This window comes from Rissa tridactyla, chromosome 1 (assembly GCF_028500815.1).
Source record: "Rissa tridactyla isolate bRisTri1 chromosome 1, bRisTri1.patW.cur.20221130, whole genome shotgun sequence".
In the NCBI taxonomy this organism is placed as follows: Eukaryota; Metazoa; Chordata; class Aves; order Charadriiformes; family Laridae; genus Rissa; species Rissa tridactyla.
In genome coordinates this window covers 127,621,155-127,634,694 of record NC_071466.1, presented here as the reverse complement: position 1 = coordinate 127,634,694, position 13,540 = coordinate 127,621,155, and the positions used below count along the sequence as shown (strand labels likewise).

The 13,540-nt window shown below is 45.3% G+C and overlaps 1 protein-coding gene across 2 annotated transcripts in view; it reads left to right on the top strand.

Moving 5' to 3' along the window:
* CCDC191 (coiled-coil domain containing 191) overlaps positions 1 to 13,540 on the top strand; it is a 23,665-nt gene extending 10,125 nt beyond the window's left edge. For both annotated transcript variants that reach the window (XM_054213840.1, XM_054213831.1), the window contains 8 exons: positions 1,168 to 1,637; positions 2,167 to 2,261; positions 3,895 to 3,977; positions 5,369 to 5,470; positions 6,562 to 6,705; positions 10,011 to 10,163; positions 10,554 to 10,708; positions 12,221 to 13,540. In XM_054213840.1, the coding sequence (XP_054069815.1) occupies positions 1,168 to 1,637; positions 2,167 to 2,261; positions 3,895 to 3,977; positions 5,369 to 5,470; positions 6,562 to 6,705; positions 10,011 to 10,163; positions 10,554 to 10,708; positions 12,221 to 12,353 (1,335 nt within the window). In that variant the 3' untranslated portion in view covers positions 12,354 to 13,540. The remainder of the gene's footprint in view (positions 1 to 1,167; positions 1,638 to 2,166; positions 2,262 to 3,894; positions 3,978 to 5,368; positions 5,471 to 6,561; positions 6,706 to 10,010; positions 10,164 to 10,553; positions 10,709 to 12,220) is intronic.

The window sequence follows — 13,540 nt, the reverse complement described above, 5'->3', positions numbered from 1 at the left end:
GTGAAGGACAATGGATGAGTTTTTAAAATAATCTCTAATGCTGCCAGAGAACAACCCTTCATCTACTGAGTCGCAATGAGCATCCCACCCCCAGATCACTTTAGCTGAGAGATTAGTTATATCTTTGATGCCTGCTTAGACTGAAAAAGAATAACGCTTGACTGCATGACAAGAGATTTTGTCATGCCAGTGCAGCTATCTACCTTTTAAGCATGGGAGGAAAAACATTTTCACTGGCTGTTTCAGGATAATGCAGATCACAAGGAGGTAGGAGTGAGAAGAATCAGAGGTTGTTTCCTTAAGTTGTCATTTGTCAGGTCAGAGCCTGCCCTTCCTTTCTGTCTGTAGGACCTGTACCACAGCAGTGTCCCCACCCCAGCATGAGAGCTCACACACACATATTAGAGGTCAAGTTTTTTGTTTGCTTAAGTGTCAGCAAAAGTTGATTTCCTACAGTGCTTATAGCATCCTAGTAGACCTGTACTTTTCTTCTGATGCACTGGCAAAATTAGGGCTGGAAGGATGGGACTGAATTTAGAGTTTGACCTAGGAATCAGAAAACAGACCTTACATCTGATGCCTCTTCAGAGAAAGACCACGTGGCAGAAAAAGCACAGCCTCATTCCCCACTGTGTGCCAGCTTTATGGTAATATTTATCAAAGCCGGAGAAGAGGCACCTTGTAGACTTCTCTTGCATATGAAAAGCGACTGTCTAGTAGATTCAGCTGTGAGGATCACTTCAACAACTGTTTTTTTCCTTTATTCTCCATCTGAGCGCTAAGTGGGGACACCACAGTCCAAAAGGGAGGGTGCCAATCCCTAAGAAATGAACTGTCCAGAGCTATGCTCCCTAACAAAGTAGTCAGGACATATTCCTGCTAGAGCTCTTACCTGATCAGGATTTCTTCTTCCCAGTGAAATGGCACACAGTCCCTTAACAGTTCTTTCCCACAGCCTCCCATTTTTTGCAAACCAGGGCCCCTCTGCCCTGGCTAGGAACTGGATAACGATTGCATAGCTGAGATGACCCTACTTCTCAGGCATCTCACTAGATTTGCAGATTTGCATTAAAGAAACACTTACTATGTAGGAAGGGCAGAACAGTACTTGGTTTTAATCAATGCCAAACTTTCCTAATTTTTTTTTTCTTTTTTTTTTCCCTGTAGCCAACTGAAACTTGCCTCATACAGAAAGAACCTGACCAGACCAGAGACCACTCTTGTTGGAATGCTGGTCGCACATCTCATTCCTACAGAAAACCCAAATTTGCCTGGGAAGTTACCCTAAAACATGCAGCCCCAAGTGCCCAGGACCAGGCTGTGTACAGGAATCAAACAGCCACTCTCCGCCAGCAGTTTCATACAACTGGTCCAAAGACAGCTCCTGCTTATGGTAGCCGTTTTGAGCACCGTCATGCCTTCCAGCAACGTCTGATTGAGGAGCAGAGGCAGCAGCTTCAGAAACAGCAAGAGCTGATCCTTGAACTGCAGGAAAATCAGAGGCTGAGCAGAGCAAAAGAAGAGGCAGCACAAGCGATGGCTGTAACCCAGCCACTTAACAACTCTGCTTCACAAACCAAGGAGGAAAATCCAAAGACAGAAAAAAAATCCAGATGCAAGAATACAACCCATTTGAGGTATATGCCCTCCATAAAGCAGGCTCAATTAATCAGCGTGCATCATTCCTACTCAAGTTGAGCCAGAATTTGCCAGGCACACTTCAGTGATGCCAGGGCTATCTGCTCTTCCCTCACACCTGTGACTAAGCATCAAGTGTAGTATCAGGCTGGCCACAGTTCCCCACCCTTCTCCCTTTTTGCAGTGGCTCAACACTATGTGATCTATACAGGATCCGCTTAGAAACAGCAACACTGGAGTGTCACACGTAGTAGCAGCAGGGATATATTTAGTTGGGGAAAAAAGAGAGTGTCATCCTCAGTATTTCAAAGCATGCAGCAGCGCTGGGAGCTCAACTCCTTTGCAAGGATCCATCATTAATCCCACTTCAAGCAGAAGAAAGGTGTACCAGGGACTCAAAATGAAAATGCAGTACAATGGAGAACAGAAACTACAAGGCCTGTTTCTCAACCATAGGTAGTAGGTGCGAGACATCATTTGACCACATTCGTTGATGAATTTCTTTACTCTTTCCTTTTCCTTTCATAGTCCACCTGTTTCTCATGGGCCAGAAAACACAAGGGCAGCAATGCCAGGCAGGAGGCCCTCCAGCCAGCTGACCTCAGCACACCCCATATTGAAAGGTACTGTTCTAGATAGCAAAGACCATTCCAGACCACTTTTCTCAACAGCTTGTTGAGCTGTTTTTCTCAACTTCTGTCTTTCTTCACCTCAGCCTTGCTGGTTGATGACAGTATGCAAGTAAAACTCAGCACTCTCTTTCCCAGCCTGACCAGCGCTGTGAGAGGGTGAGCTGTTTTCATGCCCAAGTCAGGCATCTGTAAAACCTGGGCCACTGCAAGCCCCCCAAGTCCATGCTTAGTACACTGTGGTAGCGGTTACTCCTAACACTTGTCGTTATTTCTGGTGTGACAACACCCAGAGAGAAAAGCTCTACAGGGTTTTTCTGCTATCAGTCTTATTCCTTTCATTGTGCATCCAACTAATACTTAAATTTACCAGTCATTTTCATCTAACTTTGACAGAGGTACTGGGATTTCAAAGGGAATTAAGTGCTTACCCAAGGTTTTGTGAGACAACAGTAGCTAGGCTGGGGAAGGAGCTCCAGATCTCTGTCTTCTGTGAGATATCTCCCCTTCTTCTAATCACACTGGAACAGCATATACATGTTAAAACATGCAGGGCAGCCTTTTCATGCAGTAAATTAAGATCAGGTTCTGTTATATCCCTAGATCATGTTCCTCCATATCAATTGGGTGGTGGTCACAGTCTGCATGAACGGCTGTCTGGAATATGATCATTGTGATATTTTAACAGTTTTGGGATCACCAGAGCTTGTTGGCCATGATGGTTGGGCATTTTTTGTTGCCTTTCATTAACTGACTGTTCATCTTCAATGCAACCTAGTCCAAGCCATCACTCACTCTGATTTGCCTGAACTCTGTACACCTTAGAGATAGTAAGCATATTTGGTAAGCTCAAGTGCTTTTGTTTGAAGATCCCCAAAAAATTCAGTGAATAAGTTATCACTGGATGATATTCCCTTGGCAGAGAATTCTGGGACAGCTGAGAGAAGAAAAGGATCTGAGGAAACCTATTGTGGTCAAAATACTTAAATGCCCCCAGTTATTGATTGCTCCAGCTTGTGCTTCATTTGTGGCTTCAGAAGAAGCGAGCATGGGTTCTCAACTCCACTGCATGTTCTGTGTGGTCACATCAGCACCGTAACACTTTCACTGATACCCAGCATGAACACCGCATGCAATTTATCTCCCAAAAGAAGCATGAAACAGTAGTTTCTCACTACTGGGACCGTGTACTTATGTGTCACTGTGGCAGGGATGCTTTCCATTATGAAGTCACTCTTTAAATAGGCAATTGGAGCTTTGGAGACCTTGTAGCAATTGCTGATAAATCAAGCGCCCTGAGCCTCAGCACTTAATCAGAGAAGACAGGGATGAAACCTCTAAATACAGCTCCTTTCATAACTGAGCCTCATGGCTGTGATTGTCAACGAAAGAGTGTGGAGTGAATCTAACTGGGGTAGTCCTGAGTCATCTCATAAATGTTTATGGATTCCTTGTTCATGCCACTGCCAGCCATAAGAGGCAGCAGAAAGCAAGTCTCCCTTTGTGCTGGCATTGCCAGGTCATCGGGGGCCTGGCAGTAGAGTGAAGTGGTCATCCTTGTTCAACAAACTTCTGTCATTATCCTATACCTCATTTCCACTAAGCCGTATGTCCTCTGTTTCTATAGCTATGGAGGAAAGAGCAACTCAGCGGGCAGAACGGAGGAGGAAATTAGAAGAAGCCAAACAACGAAGAGAAGAGGAAAAATTGGTAAGGAAAGTGGAAAGTGAAATGGTGTCTTTCACACCATCCCAGTTACAAGAAATCCTGTTTGAACCCTGGAGTGAGGGACCAAGAAAAGGCCCTTTATCCAAAACAGTTCTATAGCTCATAACAAAGCAGATGTCCAGCACACATCAAAAGAAGTAGTTATTGCTGCATTTGCATAGGATGACAGCACTAGCCCTGCCATATCACAGGCAGACACTTCATGCTGGTGCAGTTGCAATTCTAGAAGCAGCCTCCCTTACCACCCCCCCAATACTTATTTCACACCTACTCCATGACCGTAACTTGTCCTTGCTGAGGATGGGAAGGGTGGAAGTGCATGCAGAGATCCACTTGATTGGACCTGGCAATGGTGGATTTCCCCTCCCCTGCCTTTCCTGTCTGGTCACGGGCAGCTTGAGGACATGCAGTCTCACCTAGTAAAAATCCTGCATCTTTCTAGCAAATCTCTGCTGAAGAGAGAAGATAGTGGCAATGTTTGCATAGTTAATACACAAATTCTGTGATACACATCCAACAGAGGAGCCGTCTTAGCTTCAGGGCACTAAGCTGTTACTGAAAATGTTAATAGTAAGTTGCATTAGGATTAGGAAGCTCAGAACTGGGCTCCTAAAACAACCAACATTTCTTCCTTCTCCAAGCAAGAGAGATGCACTCACATACACAGAAGGATGAAACAAGTCTTAGAGAACAGTTTAACCACAGAGTGGACAGACAAGCATCAGGTTAGGTTTCCTCAGCTGCAGTTGCCACAATCATAGAGATCGGGAAGCACAGTCATAGCAGTCGTAGTAATCATGCATTATGGTTGGTGTGGGTTTTAGGCCTTTGATGCATACATCAAGAGCAAAAGCTTTGTGCAATGAAAGCAGACTCAGATTTGCAAGGGGAGTAGATAAACATGCAGAGAAGGATATTGTGCCAAGAATGACCAGTACTGCAGTAAAACAACTTGTCTGATCTTCAGTGTTTGGGGAAAGAAATGTTTGGGTACCTGTAATGCTGCTTTGCATGTAGAAGTAAAATTTCAGAGCAGAGCCCACAGATTCAGAACTGACTTCAGCAATCAGGTTATCAATAAATAACTTGGTGTATGGTTTAAATTTTTTAGAGGAAGAGTAGACAAATACTATAACTTAGGGCAAAGAAAGATATATAGGTAGTAGAAAGAACAGTCCCTCCTTCCTCTCCCTTCCACAGTCCATTGTCCAGCACAGATCATGTCTAGTATGTGACAAAGTCTGCGTCCTTCTGAAGTTTCAGGTGCTGGTCAATACTAGAGGAATACTGGGAAAGCTTAGAGGTCTGTGGTCTCTGAAAAGGTCACATGTGCCAAATTAAATTTTACCTTCCTCCATTTTCTCCATTTCAAGGCCCAGCTGAAGGCTGAAGAGGAAGCCCGACAGAGGAAGGAGGTGGAGGAAAAGGAAGCTCAGCAGAAAAAACGACGGGAGGAAAGAAGGCAGCAGAAGCTGGTGACCAAACACCTCACCTGTTTCCCCCTCCTTTAGCAGGGATTAGGGAGGAAGAGCCATTACACACTAGCACTCAGTCAGCCGCCAGAGTAATGTGAACTGAAGGTCTTCATTAGTAGAGCACAGTTCCACAGCACAGCACCCACTATATAGACTCACCACCTTCCCCTTTTTGGGAACAGGGGAGGGGCTGTGGACCGAACACGCTATAAAGTATATACTGTCTCTGTCTCATCAGCAGGACTAGAGGTGCCAGCTGGTGGATTTTTACTGCTGAGGTACAGCTGCTCCTTCCACTTGTATCCCCCTCCAGCATACACAATGATACCAGTCACAAACACACAATTCAAAAGTAAACAAGCCTGACAGATATATCAAGGGCAACTTTCCACCTGTAGAACAGAAGCATTCTCTCCTTGGAACTACCGTAGGAATAGCCCCACTTCTTTATTGTTACTTGGAAATGAGCTATCCTAATAACCCAAATAGCACATTTGAAATCCTACGGGAATTCAACCTACAGCTACTGCTCTACTTGGACTGAGTTTTTCAGGATGTTTGACCTTCATCCCTGAGTCTCAGTCAAATATAATGCTGTACAGTTATATAATACCCACATCCCTCCCCTGCTATTTAAGCTAGATTAAGTGGTAGCGTCCATATGTAAACTCAGAATCATTTTTGGACATCTAGTTTTATAAACATACAAAGCTGCCTTCCTTGAGGCCACCAAAGCACCCCTCCCCGCATTGATGAAGGCCCATCAAAAGAAGGTTCCTGCTACGTCAGCACTGCTGGCAGCCACAGATTATGTGGCTGCAGTGCTGAGGGAAGGCCATGTGCTCATACACGGCCCAAGAAAATGTCCAGAAATCACATCATCTTCCATGAGGATTTTCAAGACAGTTTGCTCTACTTTCTACCACAGGCTCTAGTACATGGGGTCATGTCTGGTCTGCACTGCTAAAGATGATGCAGATCCCTATTTCCTGTCAGCTCAGGACCTCCAGCTCCAATATGACAACCTATTGTCATTGCTTAACATCCTCTTCATCCAGACTGAATTAAAACTATTGCTTTTTATATCATAGAAAGAGTTGGAGAAGCAGAGGAGGCTGGAGAAAGAGCAGCAGCTCCAGAGAAAGGCCAGAGATCACTATGAGAAGGTCCTGCTGAGAAAGCTGGGAATTGTGCCATGGAAAAGGCTGAGGGAGCAAGCCAAGGAAAACCTGGGGGTAAGTGCTGAGGATAAAGGAAAGGACTGGTGCAGTGGGAGGATGGGAAAAAGAGTGGATGCAGCACTTAACAAGAACCTTAATAGGCTCTTACATCAGGTAGAGATGGAAAAAGCAAAAATTCTCCCTGTACATCCTGCTCTGTATTAGTTCTTTAAATCAGCCCATCTGACAGTAATCCTGAAAGGTCATCAAAAACCCACAAGGGTGGCATCCTCATTTATAGCTGATTAAACAGGAACCAAAAGGACAGAGAAAGGAATGAATTTCAATCTAATGAGAAATCATCTTTTGTTAACCTCCTATTGTCTGCAGTACTAACTGCCACATGATTTGATGTCAATAACACAGTAGGAGTTAGTTTAGTATGATACAGACAAAAAATAAATTGAAGTTTATGACATGAGCCAGTCAGTTCTCTTGCTCCGCAGCAAAGCAAATCAGTAAGATATTACCAAGCCAGTATAGTTATAGTACAGTTAATCCCAGCCCATCACTAGGGCTTTCCCTCTCTCTGGAGTCGCTGCTGATACAGTGCTGGCCACTCCTAGAGGTAGGACACCACAGGTGATAATCCAGCAATCTGTTATAGCCTGGCCATACCTTCAGTGCAGAACAGCAAGTGGTAGCTTCTGAGACCTTAACGTATAAATATTGCTAATGAAACATTTCCGTACATGACTGAATTGGCATGCCTTATCGGGGTGGACTAATAACACGCAGCCATATCCTGAAGATTTAGCCAGAGCCCAGGGCTAAGTTGGCAAGCTTCTATTTAAGTCACTGGAACTGCACCTACTTACAGTACTTGACCAAATGCACATAGGCCTCCAGCTGGGAAGAAGCAGAGAAATAGCAGCTGCTACCTAAGTCCACCCTGCTGGTCAGTGTTATGGACAGGGTTGGACTAAACTGTTATAGGCCATATAGGCTGCCCTGAAGGATATAGGAGCCCAGGAAGGCTGGACATACTTCAAGAGAGAGGTCTTAAAGGCACAGGAGCAGGCTGTCCCCGTGTGCCGAAAAAACAAGTAGGTGGGGAAGGAGACTGGCCTGGCTAAATAGGGACCTTTGGCTGGACCTCAAGAACAAAAGGAGAGTCTATGACCTTTGGAAGAGGGGGCAGGTCTCTCATGAAGACTATAAAGATTTAGTGAAGCTATGCAGGGAGAAAATTAGGAGAGCCAAAGCGCAGCTAGAGCTCAACCTAGCTACAGCCGTTAAGGGTAACAAAAAAATGTTTCTATAAATTCATTAACAACAAAAGGAGGATTAGGGAAAATCTCCCTCCCATATTGGATGCAGAGGGAAACATAGTCACAAACGATGAGGAAAAGGCTGAGGCGCTCAATGCCTACTTTGCCTCAGTCTTTAGCAGTGGAACTAGCTGTTCCCTGGGCACCCAGCCTCATGAGCTAGGAGACAGGGAGGGGAAGCTGAACGAGGTTGTCACAATTAAAGAGGAAGCGGTCAGTGACCTGCTACACCGCTTGGATGCACACAACTCTATGGGACTGGATGGGTTACATCCAAGAGTGCTGAAAGAGTTGGCAGACGTGCTCGCCAAGCCGCTTTCCGTTATTTACCCGAAGTCATGGCTAACCGGGGAGCTCCCAATGGACTGGAGGGTAGCAAATGTAGCGCCCATCTACAAGAAAGGCAGAAAGGAGGATCCGGGAAACTATAGACCTGTCAGTCTGACCTCGGTACCAGGGAAGGTCATGGAGCAGATCATCTTGAGTGCCATTACAAGTCATATAATGGACAACCAGGGGATCAGGCCTAGTCAGCATGGGTTTATGAAAGGCAGGTCCTGCCTGATGAACCTGATCTCCTTCTATGACAAGATGACCCGATTATCGGACGAGGGAAAGGCTGCGGATATTGTCTACCTAGACATTCAAAAAGCATTTGACACTGTTCCCCATAGAATCCTCATGGAAAAACTGGCTGCTCATGGCCTGTATGAGCATACGCTCTGGATCAAGCACTGGCTGGATGGACGGTCCCAAAGAGTGGTGGTCAATGAAGTTAAATCCAGCTGGTGGCCAGTCACAAGTGGTGTTCCTCAGGGCTCAGTGTTGGGACCATTTCTGTTTAACGTCTTTATTGATGACCTTGATAAGGACATAGAGTGTATCATCAGCAAGTTTGCAGACGACACCAAGTTAAGCAGGAGTGTTGATCTGCATGAGGATAGGGAGGCTCTACAGAGAGACTCGTATAGATTGGATCAATGGGCCAATGCTAATGGAATGAGCTTCAACAAGGCCAGGTGCCAGGTCCTGCACTTGGGCCACAACAACCCCATGCATCGTTACAGGCTTGGGGAAGTGTGGCTGGAGAGCTGCCTGGCAGAAAAGGACCTGGGGGTTCTAATTGACAAGCAGCTGAATATGAGCCAGCAGTGTGCCCAGGTGGCCAAGAAAGCTAATGGCATCCTGGCTTGTATTAGAAATAGTGTGACCAGCAGAAGTAGGGAGGTGATTGTCCCCCTGTACTCAGCACTGGTGAGGCCACACCTTGAGTATTGTGTCCAGTTTTGGGCACCTCAATATGAGAGAGATATCGAGGTGCTGGAGCGAGTGCAGAGGAGGGCAACAAAGCTGGTGAAGGGCCTGGAGAATAAATCTTATGAGGAGTGATTGAAGGAGCTGGGACTGTTTAGTTTGAGGGGAGACCTCATCACTCTCTACAACTACTTGAAAGGACATTGTAGAGAGGTTGGTGCTGGTCTCTTCTCACAGGTAATTAGTGATGGAACAAGAGGGAATGGCTTTAAGCTGCAACAGGGTAGGTTTAGACTGGACATTAGGAAAAAAATTTCACAGAAAGAGTGGTCAGACACTGGAATAGGCTGCCCAGGGAGGTGGTGGAGTCACCAGCCCTGAATGTGTTTAAGAGTTGTTTAGATGTGGTGTTAGGGGATATGGTGTAGGGGAGAAATTTGTAGAGTGGGGTTGATGGTCGGACTTGATGATCCCAAGGGTCTTTTCCAACCTAAATGATTCTATGATTCTATGCCTCTGCTCCATTCGCAATAAGTTAAACTGAGCATCTAATTCAAAAGGGTATTTTCTAGAGGTGATGCAGCAGTAGTCTGATAGAGAGACTGGTCTTGTTCCTTAGGATGACCCCTCTTTGTGGGAACCTATCCTGTAAGTTATTCCATCTGTCAGCCATCTGCATTTTGGGGGCCCCAAAAAGCTGAGGTGATTTTGTAGTGTACCCTGTTTTCTGTAGCTTTATGTTTATGTAGTCAGTAGTCCAAGTAACTAGCTGCTGTTCCTGCTGTCTTTACTCAGGTGGCACAAAGGCAGCACTGCTTGAGTCTGCGGAGGAAATGCCTGATGACTTGGCTACAGCACACCCAAGGGAGCATCATGGAGAAGGTGTCTCGGGCTGAGGACTTCTATTGCCACATGTTGCTGAGACAGGGCTTCAGGAACTGGCTAAAGGTTTGCCTGCACCACAGTGGAAAAATGATACCAAGTGAGCTAGCTGCTGCTGCACTTTCCCCTCACCACAGTGCCACCTCACACACCTGCAGCCCAACCTTTGTTGAGTTACACTGTCCCCATGCCAGCAACATCATTCCCTTCTTCAGAGACCGTCTTTCAGCTCTCCACTCTCCATCCTCCTCCTCCACCGAGGACAGTCTCCTACGTACCGCTCCTCCACCTTAGCACTCTTTCCTGCAAAGAAAAAGCTCCCTGCTGATTTTCCTCCGATCGTGTCCCCATTACCCTTCAATGCCACAGTCTCAGCACTGCTCTGTTTCTGCTTATTGCTCTGGGGGTTGGGAGAAAGAAACTATTCTCACCTCTCTCTCTGTCCTCCTTCCCTAGTACAAGGATTATCTCTCCACTATGGAGGAGAGAGCGAGTACCCTTCATACAGCCTGCCTCATGAGGAAGTACTTCTGGGCATGGTTTGATCTGGTCATGGAGGAAAAAAGTACCTTATGGGAGAAGCTGAAGATCGCTACTGAACATAGTAACAAGTAAGTGCACTCCCTTGCCAGCAGTTCTTTTTACTTAGGTTTAATATACCGTATAGATTATTTTAGAGACTACTTTTGACAGATCAATTATCTGCTCCCCAAGAACATGTGAAACAGGTTCTTTACTGCTGGTATTTTGCTTCTGTGATATGCGCAGACAACATCAGCAGAGGTTTATGGTAAGAATTTTACATGCAGCCTGGAAAAGAAAATTTAGCAGTACCCTTCACAAGACTTTTAAATCTGCTGAAAGAGAATACAGTGAAAGCGAATAAGTAGATGAAACTTTCTAAGCTGATTAGCAGATCTGGCCATGCAGCTTCTGCTAAAAGCTGCCTTAGGAAAATCTTTAAGTACAATTATAGCAAGCCAAGTGATTGTGCAGGAATTACACTGTATTGTTTTGTCCACAGCAGATGATTTAGTTTACAAATCCAAAGTTGATGAACTAGAAACCCTACTTAAGGAATCTTTCAGTTTATGCCATCGTCAGCCTGACTTGGCAGTGAGAACTACAGCAGACAGTTCTACTGATCATGACTGGAGCTGGATGTACCCAGTTCACTCATTGTCCCATAACTGCATTAGCTGTGCATTTTAACAGGAGGAAAAAAAACTATTGTCAAAGTTAAGCAGAAAACAGAAGCATATTCACCTTCCTCACCATGAAAGCACGTCAGCTGCATGCAGCCATGCATAGGCTGCGCCTGTGCATAGCCCAAACAGGATCCGCAGTACCTTGGAGGAGGAATTAAATTAGGTTCACCTCTTATGTGGTAGAGCAAACCTGTTCTAGCTTGTCATGCCAGTAAGATCAGAACAGTGCATGATTTAACCTAACAAGCCAGCAAACTGGAAGAACCAGGGAAAATTCAGACCCAGGAAGAGACTGCATTGATTCTACATATGATCTCATATTAAGTGCACAGTCACCTGTCATTCTACATTGCCTCTTGCCCCACTGACTGGCAAAAGGCACTTCAGACCTTGATGTCGCAAATTATTCTTTAGACAGGACTGTTGCTCCCTATTGCCTGTATGGGAACCCAGGGCAAGGCACCTTTGGTGGGGTGGTTAAAATCAGGTAAGAATTGGAGCCCAGCTACCTGTGCTTCTAAGTGGTTGGTCTGGACCAAGTGAGCCTGAATTTTTCCTGAAGAAACTGCTTTCAGAGACCCTGTTTATTCTTCAAGAAACATCTTTCATCTTCAGAGTGCTTAGCAAGCACCAGCTAGTAAATCCTGTCAGAGGGAGGAGCAAAATTCTTGGGGGAGAAGAATAGAGAAGGGCAATGTTTTACTTTTCCCTGGGATGACTGACATACTAATGGAATGGTCTGCATGCAGCTATTTAACATGTCACAGCCCTGAGTAGCAGCAGAAAGGACAAATCCCACAGGTATTTTAGGAGAGTTTCCCCCCTCAAATAGGAGTCATCTTTTGATTACCTGTTAATGTTATGCACACATCTGGATGTCGTCACTTTGTTCTTTGTGTCCCCAATTTCTTTAAGGAGAGTCACGCTGAATGCATTCAAGGCATGGAGGCAGTACCCGTTACTGATGAAAAAGGAAAGAGAGAGAGAAGAAAGGAGAAACCAGCTACGCAGGAAAGTAGCTGAAATTCTCCCCGACTTCCAAACATGACAGAAGAGAGTCAAAGGAAATTGGGAAAGGGGATAAAAAGACTGAGTCTGTTCAGTGCTATCTTCCCACTGTCTGAAACAAATCCAAGGGGAAGTCCTGCCCAGTGCCAAGGGTCTTACAGCCAAAGGAAGCTCCCTGAGGCCACTGCTGTAGTAAACCAAGCATATATGAAAACTTAGACAATGGTTTCACTTTGCACGTCAGGGGGTTATTCCCCACAAGGTCCTCCTCATGTGAAGTCTCCGTAGGGATGTCTTGGCTGGTGGTAGTGAGGCCTAGATAACCAACACCTAGCACAGAGCGTGTTTCAGGCCAAGACCATTTCTACAAGCAGAGCTGCAGCATTGACACGAATCCTTCTCCATCACGGGAAGTACAGAACTGAGCTGCACCTATTTTTCCTTAATGTTGCCTGTACTCTATAGGGTGACACAGCTTGATCAGAAAGTGAACAGACCTGACTGTCAGCTGTCCCCTACCCACTACTGCAAACTTGGCCATCCAGAGAACAGTTTCTAGCCAACTGTGCCAGGAAACTTTGGATGGGAGGAGGAGGGGAAAGAGCTATTTATGCAGATTGTATTTGCTAACGGTCCAGATCACAGCATCACATATGGACAATCTAAAACCTGGATTCTTTTTCAAGGGACCGCATAGTTCACGGCACTGACCAGCTCACAAGCACAGTGCTTTGATTGTGGTAGCAAGCAGTGATTCCAAATTTATGAGCCTCTATCTTTTTGTCATTTAAAGATTTTTGAAGCTGGTTAACTGTAAGGATGTATTGAGCAAGTCTGTCTGGGCCTTTTCACTTGATCCAACACTTCAAAAAAACCAAGAATCCAAGAAAAAGACAGACTGTATTTTTACATAAGCTAAAGCTGACATGATTAAAATGAAAGTTTCTTGTCACTGTTTAACTGTAACCTGCAGCACAGTGCAGATAGGGTAATGCCGTTAAGGTACAGCATGCCTTGTCTTAGCAACAGCATAAGGCAGGAATCTGGAATTGCTTCCCCCTCAGAGCAAGATAGGCAAAGTTCTCTCCAAAAGCATTTGGCAGTACAGGGAGCACTTGGGTAACGCCAGGAAGAAGACAGTTTACTGTTATCCATTGCATCAGATAATTTTTAAAACCTGTATATGCCCTGAGAGTTTTCAATAAACCCAAATCTGAAATGAACACA